This window comes from Panthera tigris, chromosome A2, assembly GCF_018350195.1.
Source record: "Panthera tigris isolate Pti1 chromosome A2, P.tigris_Pti1_mat1.1, whole genome shotgun sequence".
Classification (NCBI taxonomy): Eukaryota; Metazoa; Chordata; class Mammalia; order Carnivora; family Felidae; genus Panthera; species Panthera tigris.
Window position 1 is genome coordinate 98,329,648 of NC_056661.1, and position 19,421 is coordinate 98,349,068.

At 39.8% G+C, this 19,421-nt stretch overlaps 1 protein-coding gene across 3 annotated transcripts in view; it reads right to left on the reverse strand.

The window, feature by feature from the left end:
• The window catches only part of SLC25A13 (solute carrier family 25 member 13), a 184,268-nt gene that overhangs the window by 13,238 nt on the left and 151,609 nt on the right, over window positions 1-19,421 (reverse strand). For all 3 annotated transcript variants that reach the window (XM_042966782.1, XM_042966774.1, XM_042966784.1), the window contains one exon: window positions 17,389-17,529. In XM_042966782.1, the coding sequence (XP_042822716.1) occupies window positions 17,389-17,529 (141 nt within the window). The remainder of the gene's footprint in view (window positions 1-17,388; window positions 17,530-19,421) is intronic.

Consider the following 19,421-nt stretch of genomic DNA (forward strand, 5'->3'; position numbering starts at 1 on the left):
TGTTGGACTCTTTCCCAGAAAAAAATTACACATACGTAAAAAATTATATACCTTTTGAAGGGGTTCGTGGATCCCCTAATTTATTCACATATTTGCCCCTTCTCCCCAAGGGTATGAAACATTGATAAATGCTTATTCTAAAGCCTTAAAATATTTACAATAATTCCTACCCATTTAAGAGCTGTGTAGAGCAATCAACAACTAGAGCAAAATCTTCAAACAATTTCTAGTGTCAAAATAATGCATGGGGAGGCCTTGAGAACTGATGTGTGCCTAGAAATGTAGCATTCTGATGAAAACCACAAGACATATATTGTGCTTTAGGCAGGCCAAATGGGAAGGAAGTCACCCCTTTTCAACACCTAATGATTTAATACCATTTCTTTCGCAGATTTCTAATACCTAAAAATTTCCACTAAACTGAGAGATTCTTCAAAGAAAATAATGAATCCATCCAGATTCAACAGAACTAGCCAAGCCCAGTGACATTTAGTAAGGTCTAGTGATGTTGGATCGTAGGTATTTTTGCTTGATGCTAGGCTGCACTGTCAAGGTTCCTTAACACTACAGATCTGTTACTATAGCCTTTGCTTTCTGACTCCATCATTACACTCCTGACTCAAACTGCGACTGTGGGTAATAAGACCCTTAGTCTTTTTCATACAATTGCTAGTAACCTAGGTCTACTATAACTTAATTAGTTGCCTTAAATAAGTAACATAATTAGGACTTTGTTTCACCCTATTTAAATTCATCCTAGCTTCGCCCATCCTTCTAACCAGAACAAATGCTTGGAATCTGGATTCTGTTGTGTTGGCTACTTCCCAGTCAACTCACCCATGAATGTGTTAAGATATCTTTGTCCTTTCTATATAGATATTTAAAAAAATGGGGGGGGGGCAAATCCACATCATGTACTGCTTGCCAATCAACCCACACTTTTGTATCTTGTCTACCCCTGAAACTGTTAAATGCCTAACTGAAAAGAAGAACCACAAAGTGGTTTTATACATGCAAAGTGATGCTCAGGACGATTAATCCATCAACTGCACATTTATTAAGGGCCAATCTATTGGCTTCCTCAGGGGAGATCCTTGGAGGCAGTGCCCAGAGAAAGTCCAAAACTCAGGATAGGACTCTCCAATCTTTCCACCTCCCCCAGCTTTTTCAAGGATGAAAAGTACAGTAGAATGCCAATATCCATGCACAGCATCCAGTCCTTCCCCTGTGATCATTACTGTGTGAGGGTAACACTTTCACCCATTTGTTTCACTATTTTCACTTCCTTTTCCTCATTTTGCCTCCAAACCTTCCTAGGAGTTGTGCTAGTCATTTACTCCCATGCAGACAGTGTTTGGGAGATATTCAAATTAGATGCCAAATAACCAATTTAAATTAAGATCAGTTAAATCTTCTTCACATCTGGCTCTCCATATATAGTGAAAGAAACACTGCCATAATGCTGACTTTTTAAACAATCTCTTTAGAGTAATTTTTAATAAGCTGATACAATTCTTCCTCCCACAAATCGTATTTTTTACTAAACCTATTAGTTTTTACTTTTACCCTCACCTCCCAAATATTCACATTTTGGAGCCAAACTTCAGTCTATTTCTTTGCTGGTAATACTTTTCCTTCAAAATGTTTCTTCCCTCATTATAAAATATTAACTGCTCATCATAGACAATATAGAAAAGCATTAGAAATTAAAATTGCTTAATTTTCACCAGCTAGAGATAACCACTGCAACTGTACATGTTTTGGAGCTTTTCCTTCATCAGTAGCATTAATAACCATTCCATGGTTGAGACCATCATTCTGTGGTTCTGAGTTATCCTTTTCTTCTCTTTAAATTCATGGTATGTGGTTTTGTGGGGTTTTCTTGGGAGGTGGGAGTGGGGAAGGACTGGTATGGTCTAACATCTCTTTTATTACTCAGCCATATTGCCCAAATTTCCTTTCTATTTGTTGTTTCCAAAACTCTACCGCCACCTTTGGTCTTGGCAGTCCTGTGGATTAGGCCCCATATTCTCATTCTTCTCAAAGCTTTGTAATGACTTTACTTTCCCATTTTCCTCTCTCTGGTCAGCCTGGTTCCTCTCAAATAAAGCTGTTCAATGCCTCACTCATCTGATCAAACAAGGTACACCTGTCACCATGCAACTTCCTTGATGAATGCTAAGCTGGGAACATCAACACCTTGAATATCACCTCTTCATTCATTTAACCCCCAAATACCACCCTTTCCACTGAGCATTCTTTAACCAGAAGGTAGACAGGCAGTGAATTCCACACAGCTCCACATTGTCTGCACTTTCTCCATGATGTTTTGGGTTTTCTTCATGCTCTTATATCTTGCCTATATCAGTGTTGCCTATTTCAGAAAATAAGCAACCAGGGGTCAGGAACCAGGGGCTAGAGAACACTCGGCAAAATCTTTGGCTGTCAGTTGGGGCATGTTTCTGGTGACACTGATTTGACTTTGCCAACTCACACAAAAAAGAAAACACAATGAAAAAGAGAAACGAGAGGCTCTGGGATATGCTGTCAGGCTCCTACTGGGAAAACAAACTCAATTTCTTGGAAAAATATACTAGAAACCAAAGCCAAGCTTTTAGTTTTCAAATAAAGATCTATAATTTTAGGGGATACAACAGCACTTAGTTGATAATTTTGTACTGGGATATTAAAATTTGAAAAAAGGAGAGGAAGACAGCTGGTAGCCCCTCTAATGTTATGTGCCTTCAATACGATCAGAAGGCCATGGGAAGACATGATCTGAAATTAGAAACATCCTGATCAAAACACAGACAAACAAGAACAAATCTAAGGAAAGAGTGGAGCTGCACTATGAAACACCAAAGGAAAAATGGTCTGGAGGATGCCGTATTTTTCCTACCTAGAATCAGACAACGTGGTCCAGTAATCTATGCGTGCTAGAGAGTGAACGTCAGACCATGAAGAGAGGCCATAGGTTTCTAATTATTTGAGAAAAGGGAGAAGGAAAAGCCAAGATAGAAAGCTATCCTATGGGGCCAGGGGTTTAGGAATAAATGAGGGGATAACCACACAAGTCCTGAGGTAACACCTGCAGTACTAACGTAAGGAGGGAGGGGGACGAGGACGGCTGTGTCTCCTTGCCTCTCCTGGAGCCTGTACCCTTCCACAGCACAGCACCTCAGGCGTCTCCCTGCAGCAAATCACTCTCCAGGGTCAGGAGGAGCCCATGGCCTCTCTCACACCACAGGCATCTAAGTCCAATTCCCAAGGAGAGCTAACTTTGCAAAAGGCTAGAGAAAAAGACTTCTTAAATTTCCCTGGCCTCCTCTCCCCACCACTGTCTTCAGGTCTAAGGCACAAAGGCAGGTGCCAATTTGTAAGGCTGCCTCAGGCAATACCTGACCTGTGGCTCCAGTGCAATGAAAAGGGAAGCAGGATGTGAAAAAGGCTTTTAAAGTTCCAACAGGGAGAATGTTTCTCTCCCAGATTCCTTGATAAATCCTTCACTTCACGGTGAATACCCATTCTCCAGTCTTACATCACAACACAAACCTGTCTGACTTGAAATCTACTTGTGCCACTTACAATTTTTACTAAGTGATCAGCCATTCTGAACAGGCAACTTTATAATAAAGGGCAACATTCCATGCTGTCCAACAGCCTGCGTCAGCAACACAAAAATCATTACTTTGGCCATTAAAAAATTAATGAATTACAAAGTGTGTGCCACCTAAAATAAATCTTTAAATCTTCTTGCCCTATAAGAAAATCTACACATTTGCCTGCCTTAGGTCTTCCTCACTGGTTCTCTGGACATCTCTGCCCTCAGACACTCTGGCTAGCCCCAAATTTCCTTTGTGCACACAGTAAAGTCACTTGGGGGGAAATTCATAAATACAATAAGCAATCATCTAATCTCTTACTATTCATTAAAGCACTTTCTCCAAAGAGGGAAAATTATTGTATTTTTTAATTTAGTGGGCCTTCTTAAGTAACAGACAGGAACAGTAAAAGGCATCTCAGGGGAGACCTATATATAAATAAACTAGAATCAAAACTCAGATCTAGTTTAATTATCCACTCTGGCTCCATTCCTATTTTGTACCATTCTAAACCCTCTCCATCATCATTCTACTTAAAGTCTAGGAAAACTTCTTCAAGGGTTGGTCTCACTTAACTTACAGTTAGGAGTCTAAAACTGACACAGGCCAGTTAGGCTCAGAGACACTGGCCATAGTATCACCATGGCATCAGAATTCTTTCTTTTGCTTCTCATGCTTTTTTTGATATGGACACTGTGGAAAGCCCAAGGGAGTTTAATCAGTTCTTAAGTTGCTGGAATCATCCACGCAAGTTTACTCTGGCAGCTCTGTCAGGCATGAAATTGTCAAAAGATAGAATACAACAGGATTTCTCTCTCTCTCTGACACACACACACACACACACACACACACACACACACACAGAGCTAGCTAGCTATCTCCAATATCTTTTTTTCTTTTAAAGCTCTTCATCTTGGATGGTATCACACCTACCCAATCAATCTGAGGAACAAAACAAGCCTTAAGAATGATTGCTGATAAAGAAGTCAGGGCCACAGCAGGTCTTTTTGCATGCTAATTCCTGCTTATTGTAGCTGTACCTGCAACTACAGCTCTAAACAGAACATTTCTAATACAGAGGAAGGTAATTACATTCACAAAGGCACCTCTGTGTCAGGGCCGGGCACCAGGAGCCAGCAGGTCTGGGAGACAGAGGCTTAACAGAGACTCCTGCAGTGAATGCACATTGTCTAGCATGGGGGAAAATGCCAGACGGAGGGACCTGCAGCATTCAAGACAACAGTGGTGCACCTTGTCTGAGGAGGTTATTTAATGCTTCTGGCACCTGTAGTAAGAGCCACCCCTCCTTTTCTACCTTACAGGTTTAGAATTTATTTGGCATGTATAATTGTATATTTTGATCCTGGAGCTACAAACAATGGGCAGCATGTCATGTCTTGATCCCTTAGCATGCCTCTTGGTTTCTCCCAAGTGAGTTAACCCTTGTATACACAGTCTGGCAGCACTGCTCCTGCCCAGTCAAGGGAGAGTTAGGCCCACGTGCCTGGGATTTAAACAGGGTGAGTTTCAGTATCTTGCTGGGAAATACCACTCGTGCCAAGACCTGTTACGTGATTGTGTCACTGGTGTTAAAACCAAATGAACCAGCCAACAACTGGAGACTTGGTATCAGTGACACTGAAATTACTTCAATTTGAATATAAAATATCAAAACCTATTATTTAGTTTCATTAGGCCAGGGACTTTCAGGATATTGGTTTCTCCTTAATTTCACTGCAATTCTGACCAAAGCATCTTGGCAACTCAAGGTTTTTTTGTTTGTTTTTTTGTTTTTGTTTTTTGCAGGAAATGCCACTCCTATGTTGGTTCTGGTTCTCTACTGGTCTATTGCACACTGCTTTGCCACCAATGATGCTCATAGTGAGACAGGCTGGAAACCTAGTTAGTGGCACAGTTTTATGACATGAAATTTTGGTCTCTGAGCATGTCACCTTCATAAATCTAATCTATAAAACACATCCACCTTTTCAATTTTTCTTTTCTTTCCTTTCTTGCCTTCTTTCCCTTGACATCTCCCTACTATTTGCAAGTTCCACAATCTGTTACTACTCTAAGAGTTTATACCCTGGAAATTTTAATATACACACTTATGGTCTTTGTTAACTTCCTCCTGTATAATACATGCATTTTATACAACTTACATTATAAGCAACCCTCCCATCTTATGGTCATGTATTTTAATTCTAGCTTTAAAAACATGACACATTATAATTACCATTACACATATATTTAAATTCACACAATTCTACTTAGACTAAACATTTACCACTTTGTCATTCCTTCCTTACTGCATCTCAAAACTGTCATCGGGATCACGTTCCTTCTACCTGCAGTATTCTAGAATTTCCTTTAGTAAGGGCCTGATGGTTATATACATTCTGAGTTTTGCTATGTCTTTATTTTATCCTTGTTCCCAGAAGACATTTTAACAGGGTCTAGAATTCTAGGTTGAAAGGTTTTTCTCTTTCATACATGGAAAACACCATTCCTATGTCTTCTGGCTTCCACTGTTCCTGTTTTTAAGTTAGTTGTCAGTTCAACCATTCTCCTTTGAAGGCCATTTGCTTTTCTCTCTGGCCATCTATGAGCTTCTCTTCAGCCTTGGTATCCAGCAGCTTCACTCTGACATGTTTAGTCTAGATTATTTTTATTTAATGTCCCACTTGCGATTTGTTGTACTTCTTGAATCTGTGGATTGATAGCTTTTAATAGTTGTGGAGCATTTTTAGCCATCATCTCTCTTTTCCTTCTGGTTTTCTTTTATACCTATTAAACCATCTCATACTTTCCTCTATGTCTCAATCTCTCTTTGTCTCTCATTGCCAAGTTCTAACTAGAATCTTCCAATTCACTAATTCTCTCTTCATCTGTGTTTAATCTGTTGTTAAAACCAAAATTTTGAAATGTTCAGTTTTAAATTTTAATCATTATAAATATTTTCACCCTTTTTAATTTTTTAAAACAAATAAAGAACATTAATTTTATTTTTGATAATTTTGAAATTTTAAGACTTAGTAGGTTTAAAATGTTGCCTTTTTTTTTTTTGCTATCTTTTCTTAAAGTAACTTGTTGCCTTGTGTGACTTCAGATTTTAGACTATGAGCTATTCAGTTTCCTTGCAACAATATCTATGAAAATTCTTTGAGGTCTGGGTTGAAGGTGGGCTCCTTTTGAGAAAATGTGTGTTTGCTCCTGTCAGATACCTGTGGGTACTACCAATTTAAGATTTTGCCAGCTTGAGAGTTTTCATATCACCCAAGAAACATAAATTCAGCATTCAAACCCATGTGAGACAAGGTTAAAATTCCTAATTACCTCTAGGGGAGGGAACCCTCTCCCTTTTCTTTCCCTCCAGAACCAAAGCAAGTTTCCTTATAGCCCAGAATAGTAAAAGTGAGCATTTTTACTTTGCCCTTACACTGAGGTTAGTATAACCCTTTGAGGGCCAGCTTTATGGAAGATGAACTTTTTCAGGACCAGGAATTGGATAAGGCAAGACTGGTCCCTAATGTAGAGACTTGAAGGAGGCACTCAGTACCAGAGATGTTCAATACAAGGTCAGCATCCGAGACTAGGTGCCTCCTTACATTTTGTGACCTAAGTGTCTTGCTTGCCTCGCCTTTTCTACCCCTTTCTTTTAGACTTAGCACTTTAGGCAGTACCTGGTTGTCCCTTGGGACATCAAAAATTAATGCCCAAGTTCAGGTGTTTGGCAAATGCCTTGAAGGCCAAAGCCAGCTTTAGGGTTCTGCTTATCCCACCTAAATTTTGGCTTGAATATTCCTCACTAGCTCATGAATTTGAAAAGGCTTGAACAAAATATATTAAAGTATATTACCCATTTTTATTTGTTTTCAATGGGATGATCAGTTCAAATATCCTAACTGCCAATGGCTCGAAACCCTATGGGGAGAACTTAATACCTTAAAGAGGAGATGCTCAAGCTGGCTTGTTCTTGACACATTCCCTCGACAAGTTTCCTTCAAAATGTTGCAGTATTACACAGGCAATGCCCTTGATAATTCCTTTTTAACTTTTTCTCCTTGATGGAGATTTCAAAGTCCAAAGAGAAGGAAAAAGCTCTTTATTCCAATATCCTTCAGCACATTCAATGAAGGCCACTTCTCTGCATCATCAATCATTATGGCTGATCAGCTAGTTGAGCTGGGTATTCTCTTCGTGTTCCATCTTCCTACATGCCACTCTTCTTGAAGAAAATGACTTTTCAGAGAAAAGGAGACTGTACTAAAAAAAAAAAGTCATGGGATGCCTGGGTAGCTCAGTTAGTTGAGTGTCCAACTTCGGCTCAGGTCATAATCTCACAGTTTTTGAGTTAGAGCCCTGCATTGGGCTGTCTGCTGTCAGCACAGAGCCCACTTTGAATATTCTGTACCTCCCCCTCCCCCGCTCCTGCCCCACTCACGCTCCCTCTCTCTCTCTCAAAAATACACAAACATTAAAAAAAACATAGTCGACATGTGCCATCTTAAATATGGATCTGTATCTGAATTCTGCCACTGCTCACCAACAGAAGGACACTGTAGGAACAAGAATACAGGCTTTGGAGTCAGAAACCTGAGCTCAGTTCATCACTCTGCCACTTAGCTAGCTGGTATTCAGTACAAGTTCGTAAAATCTCTGTACCTCAAGTCCCTCATTTATTAAATGTGAGTAACATTTTTACTGACGTAAGAATTTGTATCCAACAAATGGTATGAAGTACTCAGTATAATACTTAGCAAAAGGATTTTTCCATAAAAGGTGACAATGAAAAGGTAATTACCATCATCAATGAAAAGCACACTGTACTGTTGCAGCAGAAAATGGAAACAGCTAATATATTCTTTAAACAACTTGCAGCTGAGGTATGATTACTATATGGTTTCATACCTGAATCACAGTAGAGTTCTATATGTATCAGGCTAAGAGACAGTCTTTTATTTGGCAAAGACCTAATCCTACCAAAAAGTTTACACTGGTTTGCTAAATGATCATACTCCACATGGGACTTGTGGGCTGTCAAATGGCATATTATCTCCTTAATTTTACAGTCAATAAACATTTCTTAAACTGGATACCTTTTAAATGCATACTTTAGTCACAATTAGAAACAAGATAAATGAAAGGACAGATTAGCAGAAATGTGTCTATCACTTCTAGAAAATATATTCAGAGCACTCTATCAACAATGGATTAGGAGCATAATTTTCAATACTTTTAAACATGAAAGACCACATATTTTATTCTAAAAGTTTAATTAAAATAAAAAAGTATTGTGTTCAAACTAATCCTGCATGCACTTGGCAAAAAAACAGAAACAGAAGAAACTCACAACAAAAGAATAAAACGCGACCTTGGTAAAAATGTTTGCCTCTGGACAAATAGGTTATCTGTGGGACTAGGAGGCCAACATTTTATTGCTATTTACTCTTTTCTATCTGAATTTTCTTCTTTTAAAAACTATTTTGCCTACCAAAATTAATTTTTAACAAACTCTATGACAGTTAATTATTAAAGAACTATGATGCTACATGTTTATATTCTCTCACTTCCCTTAGTACTGGTTATTTTGAAGGCAATGGTACCATATTCATTTTTGTAACTCCAGCTCCTAGTAGAGAGTTAGCCCTCAACAAATATTTGGTCAACAAATGGAAAAATGATAAGAAAATTAATCATTTTCTAATACTTTTTATTTTCTTTTCTTTATGAAGTACTACATTTTAATTGCAATACAGTTAGCATACAGTGTTATATTAGTTTTGGGCGTAAAATAGAGTCATTTTCTAATATTTTTTTAAAAGTATATTTATTTTCAGAGAGAGAGCATGAGCAGGGGAGGAGCAAAGAGAGAGGTAGAGAGAGAGAGAATCCCAAGCAAGCTCCATACTGTCAGGGCAGAGCCTGATGTGGGGCTCAAACTCACAAACTGAGAAAATGACCCAAGTAAAAATCAAGAGTTGGACACTTAACTGACTGAGCCACCTAGGCACCCTGATTTTCTAATATTTTTAAGAATCTTTTCTAGTCCCCTTTAGCACACTCAATTCCTTTGAGTAGTGTTTTATAAAAATAATTATTTTTCAAGTTGTCTCCTTTTATTTGGTTTTCTAAAGTCCAAAGAAGAAGGCATGACCTAGAGATAGCTGTTGAGCACACAGCAGGGAAAATTACCTAGGACTGGGGCAGAGTGGAAGGAGCTAGATATCTCTGCAAGAATCTATTAGTTGACATGCTATAATTTAAAATTAATAACTAACACATCATGCAAACTATGTGCTCAGTTCTAGCCTATGTCTTTTAAATGCATTATTTTAGTAAACCCTGACAACAATCCTGTGAATATGTAGGTTCTATTACTATCCTCTTTTTACAAATGATGGCAGCTGAAACACAGCAACAGAAAGATTTTAAAAGTTTTTTTTTGTTTGTTTTCTCTTAATTCAACCTTTAAGCATAATATGGACAACATCATATGATTTCCATTATTATTTCAAGTTCACACCATATTAGATACAAACCCCAGCCCCTTGAGGTATTTGATATCCTCTTGTGAATTTCTAACCGGTATCACTTTACGTTAATGCCATCCCTTCTCCCCACCATCCCTGGCTTACAGCCCCCTAAAAGGCTACCCAGCCTTCAGTCTTGCCCTCCTACATGGCACTGTCCACACTGAAACTGAATTATCCTTCTTCAAATGCAAACCTGACCATGTCATTTGTCTTTGGCTTCCACTGGTGAACGATGACTCCTCCCTTAAGGCTACCTCCCTTTCAGAAAGCCTTCCAGACCTTGCTGTGGAGTTAGCCCCACCTCCCTTAGAACCTGTGCACACCCCTGACAGCCCTTCCCAACTGCATATATGTTGTACTCCGAGGGTCTTTTTACTGGTGTGACCACCCCATGAGATGGTAAACTTCTGATAAAACCATGCACTTCTTATTATGTTTGTATCCCCGGCATCCAGGGCAGAGCTTGCTGGGTAAAGGAATGGATGCCTCTGAAAAGGAGAAAGCAAACTCTCATATAATTAGCTGCTTTCTTTACAGCTGATGTCCCACCATCATAGTCTTTGGTCATTACTTGCCAAAGTAATTCACTCACTATCTGTGCTCTAATATCCTTGTTTATAACTTGGAAACACCTGGCTTTTGTTTACCACTCATTTGCTCAACAAATATTTATCAAATGTCTATTTATGTGTCAGAAACTGTTATACAAGGTAGGTCTCTGGTATCAAAGTACACTCTAGATGAGCAGACACACACACCCAGGGAGACTATGACAGCAAGTGATGTGGCTGTCTTTCTGAGCAAGCGTCTGTTGACCTAAGATGTGAAGGGAAGAATGTTTAGGCAGAGGGAAAAGCAAGAGGGAGTGAACTTGGAATATCTGAATAAAAGAAATGCAGCCAGTGTCGCTAGCAGAGGATGGTACAAAATGGAGGGTGGAGAAGATAGGGCCACAGGGAAGGAGCTGGGGTTCTATTCTAGGTGCAACAGGAAGCTGCTAGATGGTTTTCCTTTAGGAAGACATGGTTTCTGTAGGGCACACTCGTGTCTCATTTCCTCTGGTTTCTGCTTAATAAGATCTCATGTGAGAGGCTTTCCTGATCACCTATTAAAATGCACCCCCTGGGGCGCCTGGGTGGCTCAGTCGGTTAAGCGGCTGACTTCGGCTAAGGTCATGATCTCGCGGTCCGTGAGTTCAAGCCCCGCATCGGGCTCTGTGCTGACAGCTCAGAGCCAGAAGCCTGCTTCAGATTCTGTGTCTCCTTCTCTCTGACCCTCCCCTGTTCATGCTTTGTCTCTCCCTGTCTCAAAAATAAATAAAACGTTAAAAAAAAAATTAAAAAAAATGCACCCCCTGCCCCACATCCCATCCTGCCTTGAGCCTTTTCCTCACCCTCATCTGCCTCTTTTTTCTTCAAAGTCTTAACACCCACCTGATGTCAGAGATTTGTTTTTGTTGAACTGCGTGTAGGTGACACACAACGTGATAGTTTCAGGTGTACAACATAGTGATTCACCATCTCTAGATGATAGTGCTGTGATCACGACTAGCGTAGCCACCATCTGTCACCATACAACACTATTACAATGTCACTAACTATATTCTCTATGCTATACCTTTTATCCCCATGGCATATTCCCGGCATAACTGGACGCCTGTTATCTCCCACCCCTTCTCCTGTCTTGGCCATCTCTGCCACTCCCCACCCCACCTCTCACCAAATTTACTTTCTTGATGGCTTTTTCTACCCACCAAACGTTGAACAGGGACTTGGCTCTTCACAGCCGCATCCTAACCTACCAGAGTAGTCAGCTTTCATTAAAAGTGTGTGGAGTGAATTAATTAATCTGATTTACATTTTAAACAGACCAACTCTGGCTGCTGTGGGGACAACGGATTTAAGGGAGTCAAGAGTCAAAATGAATAAATCCATGAGGAGGCTTTCACAGACACCCAGATGAAAGATAAATGTGGGAGAAGTAAGACGGTGAGAACTACCACCTTGGTGGCTGTAAAACCATCTAATGGCCCTTGATGTTAGCAGGGCACAAGTGTCCTCAAAGTAATGATGGGACAACTGTTTTCTTCAGGTGGGGTCAGGAACTCAGAAAAATAGGTATTTTTAAAAGCTCCTAAATTGAGTATTCTTGTGTACTCATACACTATCAAGCTCAAATTGATAAACTGATGTCATCTGACAACATCTATTCACACTGAAACTATGCACATGCCCCTTGACTTAGACATTTTCATTGCTAGGAATTTATCATTTGCATATACTCACAAAATTATGTCAAAATACACTGTAGGGGATATTCACCTTGTCATTGCTTATAGTATCCCCAAACTAGAAGCAACACAAACATTCATCAATAGGAAACTTCTTAGAAAAACTTAAAAAAAAAATGTACACAGCTATTAAGTACAACGAAGAAAGAGTTTTAAGGTCTACTGCATTTGAAACTCCTATAACATTGTGTGTCAACTATACATTTCAACTTAAAAAAGATATATGGTGTATTTAGAGATATTCTATTTGGGGAGCCTGGGTGGCTCAGTTGGTTAACATCTAACTCAAGTCATGATCTCACAGTTCGTGGAATCGAGTCCCACATTGGGCTCTGTGCTGACAGCGCGGAGCCTGGTTGGGATTCTGTCTCCCTATCTCTGCCCCTCCCTGGCCTGCTCCCTTTTTCTCTCTCAAAAAATAAATAAATAAGCATTAAAAAAAAGAAATATTCCCTTTGTGTTAAAGCGTGCACACACACATACAACATTGAAACTGATACAATTTGTGATAGATACACAGAGAGAAAAGGAGATAAATACAGATGTAATTAGATTTTTTTTTCTTAAGGATATGTAAGAAAATAGTGGTTACCTTTTGAAGAGAGAAGGAAGCAGTAAGGGTTTGAGAGTCTTACTTCTTCACATATCTTTTGAATTATTTGATTTTTTTTAAAGGTAAACTTCTATTTTAAACACACACAAACAACATCTCTTTGAGAGAATTAGCAGAATAAGTAAGAATGTACTGATGTATCACTACTTGCTTCCTGATTTTAAGGAGAGCAGCTCCAGTGACTGATTTATACATACTATGTGAATGAACACACATACACACATACTTGCATGTAGATGAAAATTGTATTTGAATGCTCTGTTAAATGCAGAGGGACAAATGCCTTTGGTGAGAACACAGTCGATACCGCTCCTATCCTAAGTGACCACCTTCCAGGCTGGAGTGTAATTGTGATTACATAATCTGAAAGCAGTTTTCAACAATGCTTGATATCCTGGCTGTCACCGCTTCACTGACCATGTTTTTGCCCTCACAAAGCACCATGAACTTGTCCATTGCTTAAGGAAGCAACTTTTTAGCCTATATCAGCTGTGTTGCCCTTATTAATGTTAAATGATGTTTCCTTCCATTACTACAGTGTAAACCATTCCCTTGTCAAAGCTCTGTTGGCTCCTATGGGCAAGGTACCATTCAAAAGATGCATACCACTTTCTTTTCTATGATGGAATTGATTTTATTTATGTTCCAGGGGCTTATGCAATAAACAAAATTTATGTAGGGAAAGGGAAATACATGCTCATATATTCTTAAGAAAAGTAATATATGTTGTAGTTTTTTTTTTTTAAAAACTACATTATATTCAAATAGCTCGTTCAGTGGCAGTTAATTTTCTTGCCTTTACTTCAATTACCTATCTAGTCTGTGCTGTGACTAAATCTCCCCTAAATGTTACAAAAGGTGGGGGGGGGGGAGGGGAGGGGGCTTTGTTTGCAGAGTTCACTATATCTGTTCTAAACCATTTCTAAGCTCAGGAATGTGAAATGTTTACCAAATCCACTTTTTTTTCAGTTGTAAATGTATTTCTAAAGCAAACGTCCTAATTACCATTTACTGGGAAGTCACAGAATACTTGGGTAATTTGCAAGTCAATTCAGGAGAAAAAGAGAAAGACTGGTTAAGTCCAATTTAGGTGAGGTTAAACAGCAGGCCTAAACACACAGACAGAGCCACTCACCACACACTCCTCCCGGGTCTTACATTGTCATGTAAACAACAGCAAACAAAAGATCCAAGGGAAGGAGAATGAAGATCACCAGTCCCCACTAAAACCGGGACAGTAGTTCTCTTTTTAAAGACCCACCTGCAGGGACACATACCAAGTTCTATATTGTTAGGTCACTCCAGGCCATTTGCATTTTTCTGCCCAACTTAAAAAGACTAGAGACAGAGGGGCGCCTGGGTGGCTTAGTCAGTTGCGGGCCTCCAACTTCAGCTCAGGTCATGATCTCATGGTTCATGAGTTCGAGCCCCGCGTCGGGCTCTGTGCTGACCGCTCAGAGCCTGGAGCCTGCTTCGGATTCTGTGTCTCCCTCTCTCTCTGCTCCTCCCCTGCTCATGCTCTGCCTCTCTCTATCTCAAAAATAAATAAAAACATTAAAAAAAATTTTTTTTAGAGACAGAAAAACCTTTATGACTAAAAAGCAGTACCCCGAAACAAAATCACAGCAAATCATGGAAATGCTAAAGTCCCAAAGCTCCAATGCTTCAGCATTCCCTAAAAGGATGGATCTTGACTTGCTAAAAGATTTCTGAGCAGGGAAGGGTGGGGTCAGATGAGCGAAACTGGAGAGGAGAGATTCGCAAGAAACAAAACCCGTGGCTGGAACAGGGGAACATAAAGGAGGGTCGCGGAGGGTGATAATGCCGGACTGAGCCAAAAGAATGGAGAGGTGAGCTCTCTGCTGAGTGAAGCCTAGACTCAGTCTTAGTGAATTTGGCCGCTGACACCAATGGCCTGCAGAAAGGATGGGACTGCAGAGTTGCACAGACACCCGAGTTTCCAGAAGCTCTCAAAGTGTTAGTGACTTCACTTGGTAATTACCAATACTCCAAAAGCAGCATTTTGTAAGGCAGCAACAAGCCCCATGGAATGCCTCTGAACTGGATTAAACCACCAGGCTAGTAATTAAACTACCTTTATATGGGAGAGGTCTCTTGCTCAAACTTGAGCAATCCTGCTCATTTCAGGAAAGCAGTGGAAACAAGAAACTTCTGAGCCTCGGTTTCAGCCCAGATACCCGTCATCGGCAGCTTCTATTTTCCGAACTGCAAAATCAGGAGACCAACTTCTTGCAAGGGGTGTTAGCAGGGATTTAGATTTTGAAATACTGTGAAGATGAAAAGGACTCTCAGTCTTATATCATTTGCAGGTAGTTTAACAGTCTCCGTTTCTGTGTCAGCAAACAAGTTTTTACCATTTTATCTTTCGAGACGTTTCGATAGCAGTCATTGCCATAGTACCTAAGTGCTTTTCACCAGACAACCTGCTGAAAGACTGCTTGGCATCTTGTCAAAATGACGTACGTGCTGCCACGCTTGCTACAGTCTGCAGAGAGCCCAAAAATTTAGAAAAGAAGACTACTCTTCTTCAAATTTATCGGTGCTGTGCTTTGTGATAATACTGCTTGTTCCTTTACAGCTGGAGAATAATTTGGTAAGTGAAATGCCTCTAACAGTGTGCTCCCTGCACAACCACAGGCTGAGTATTTTGGGCACTACTTACAAAATCTGCATGCTTATTCCTAACCACACATGCCTAAATATAAGGCAAGATTTCCCCCCCTAAAACTAACCCCAGAAAAGGTGTGTCACATTATATTCAAGTCTAACAAAGTCTTGGATCATGGGGTACAATCACTTGACCTTGAGAAGTACAGAGTAGCATTTGGGGACAGGCGGATTTGCCTGCAACAACCTCAATCATCACTAACACTGGATGTTTATACCAAAATCACCTCCAAAACTTGAATTAAAGAAAAGGGGAGGGGGGAGTATTCCTGGGGGTAGGATCTCATAAATGCTGAATGTCAAAACAAGGCATTTTACACGGACTCTCAAAAGCAATACGATAAGTTGTTTATGGGACCAGGTATGTCCATTCAGGATGAACTGGGAAGAGGAAAAAAGAAACAACTGTCCTCATGCTGTGTGTCTGTGGGATAAAATTTCCAGGGACAATGCTGCACACGGAGCCCAAAAGTGCTTCACCCTGCCAGCGTGGGATAAAAACGCAGACAATGTACTCGGCAAGACCATGTGAATGGTTGATTCACAGGTGGCGATCCAAACACTGATTCAAAATTCTTACAAAGAGTTTGAATAAGATATTTCTTGATATGTATGGACAGAAAAAAGTCATATCAATTTCCTATGATGGGAATTTGTATGTTTGTGTGTAAATAAATGAAAACTATTTTGAGTAAACATCTGACTTCAGGTTTATCTATCCCTAAAACTTTACTTAGTCAAGTTGGCCGTGAAAAAATTTTTTTAACTTTCTTACTGAAAAATTGTAAACACCTTATGTTTGATAAAGCCTTATGGCTGGGGATATATGGAGGCAGTTCTAGTATATTCCAGTTCAACTTCTTGGTAGAGGAGTGTGAATAATAAATTTCAAGAATTTTCTGAAAGCCTGGTTTTGCAATTATTCTGAAAAACTATTTTCTAAATGACAATTAAGATTCAAAATAATTATGACAAAGGCATATATATGGACAGGGTTGGAAGATACACGATCAGAAAATAAATTCCCAATCTAGTACGGGCTTCTTCTTTAACTGAGCTCAGTGCATCTTCCAAAAAATGGTACCCTGTGATCTTTGTTTCTACCCTTCACAGAGGACAGCACTGAGAATTAGCTTTTTGTATGGGTAACAAATCCAAATAAAGCTCCAGCCACTGTTGCTGCAAAGAGCTAACTGCTGAGCAACACTCACATCATAGTCATCTGTGATTAGTATATCTTGAGGATGGCTTTAAAAAAAAATTTTTTTTTAATGTTTATTTATTTTTAAGAGACAGAGAAAAACAGATCACAAGCGGGGGAGGGGCAGAGAGAGATGGAGACACAGAATCCTAAGCAGGCTCCAGGCTCTGAGCTGTCAGCACAGAGCCTGGCGTGGGGCTTGAACTCACAAAGTGCAAGATCATGATCGGAGCTGAAGTTGGACACTTAATCGACTTAGCCACCCAGGCGGCCCTCAAGGATGGCTTTTTGATGGCATGCATGAAGGCACCCTATGGGCCCCAGCAGAATGCCTTTTCCAGGTACCAAAATGTGAGGAGTCAATTTCATGCTGATGAGAAGTTTATTTACATAGTTCACCCCATCTGCTAATTTAGGAGATGAACACAGATCAAGTAAATGACTAAAAGGACAGTTACCTTGTAGATCCCAAAGAACCCCAGGTCCCTTACGACAGACAGGGCACTGACTCGGGGACCAGTAGTGATCTCTCCAGCCACTTGCAAACGGATCTTGACGATTTCTAAAGGATTTGTGAAAATCACCTGGGAGCCTCCTGCCTAGAAAAAGAGAAAAAAAGTAAAGATTTAGGATCACAGAAGGGTAAGGGTAAGGAAGGTCGGGAAGAGAGTGTGATTATCCTCTATGGAGCTCAGAATATTCTATCTTCAAGAGGCTGTAGTTTTCCATCCTCGTTCCATCAATTACGACAGGGACTAAGATGGGGCACCTGGGTGGCTCAGTCAGTTAAGCATCCGACTTATCTCAGGTCATGATTTTGCGGTTCATGAGTTCAAGCCCCACATCGGGCTCTAGGTTGACAGCTCAGAGCCTGGACCTTGCTTTGGATTGTGTCTCCCCTGCCCCCCACCTCTCTCCTGCTTGCACTCTGTCTCTTTCTCTCTCTCAAAAATAAATAAACATTAAAAAAGAAAAAAGACAGTGACTATGAGTCTGAATCAAAATACAGTTACTGCCAAGGAGGTCTTGGGTACTGAGGTCCTATTTCCCTCATGCAGACGTTGAAAGAGGGCAAAGAGCAGAGACAGATGTCTTGTGGCTTCACCAAAGTCCTTGCAATGAAATGGATTCCCTGAAGCACAAACAACTGCTATCACAGGGCTCAAAGCCAAGGGCACAAAGGCAGCACTAAAATGAAAATCAAATAGTATCCAAATAAAGAGACACAAACCTGCTTGTCCAAATAGGAGGAGATAGGGAGGACACAGGTTCTCCCGTGATGGACTCTATGATTCTGGCAATGATTCAAGAATTGCCAGAGAACACGTAAACTTAGATGAAAGCTATTTTGTCTTCTCTTAAAAAATCAGGTCCATCATCAAACACCATTTCATGGAGCTGCATATTCTTATAATTTTATGTATGTATTACCTGTGTATAGATTAATCTTTTTATAGAAGATAAATGTCAAAGTAGTAAAAATATGCATCAAATCAATTATGGCCCAAACTCTGAGAAATGTGTATTATTTCATTCCAGCAGTGGCTGGGTGCCCCACCTCTAAGATCATCAGCAGAAGTCTTTAAAGTGGACTTGGGGCACCTGGGTGGTTCAGTCAGTTAAGCATTTGGCTCTTGACTTCAGCTCAGGTCATGATCTCATGGTTCATGGGTTTGAGCCCCGCATCAGGCTCTGCGCTGGCAGCATGGAGCCTGCTTGGGATTCTCTCTCTCTCCCTCTCTGTCTACCCCTGCCCTGCTTGTGTGCTCTGTTTCTCTCTCTCTCAAAATGAATAAACTTAAAAAAATAAAAGTAAAAAGAATAAAACGTACTTAAACAATAAAGTGTATTATAAGGGAAGTTTTAAGCTAGTTATTTTGAAGCTCAGCTTGCATTTATTATACACAATTACATTCTTTCTCACTGTACTTCAGCTTATTTCTTGTCACAAATATATTAAATTTTTATTTCTTCCAAACTAAGGTTGATACACAGTATAGTTCAGAATCTTTATTACCTAGTGATGCCACCACACTAGACCAGATATGGTGCTGATATTTTACAGCTCAGTAGATGCCATCACGGTAACAAGCATAATTTGGATTAATATCATACAAAACTACTTCTTATTAGATTCTCTGACCCCATTAACCAATGTATGTGCCCTCATAAAATGGCCAGTACTAATCAACACTGGATAAACAAAGATGATCTTGAAATCATAATTCACTTGGAAATAAAAATTAGATACAATATAAATATCCAACGATGAGAGATGGATTAAATGAATTTGGGTATGTCATGCAATGGAGATACTATGCTGCCAATGAAAATATTGTGGAAAAGGTCCAATATATATATATACTGGGAAGTATAAACTCTCATGTTCAAATGCATGTACAGCTTTCCCCCCCGTTATCCCTTACCATCGTGTAGAAAATACACCAATGTAGTGCTTTTTAGGTGGTAGGATTACAAGTGGTTTATTTTC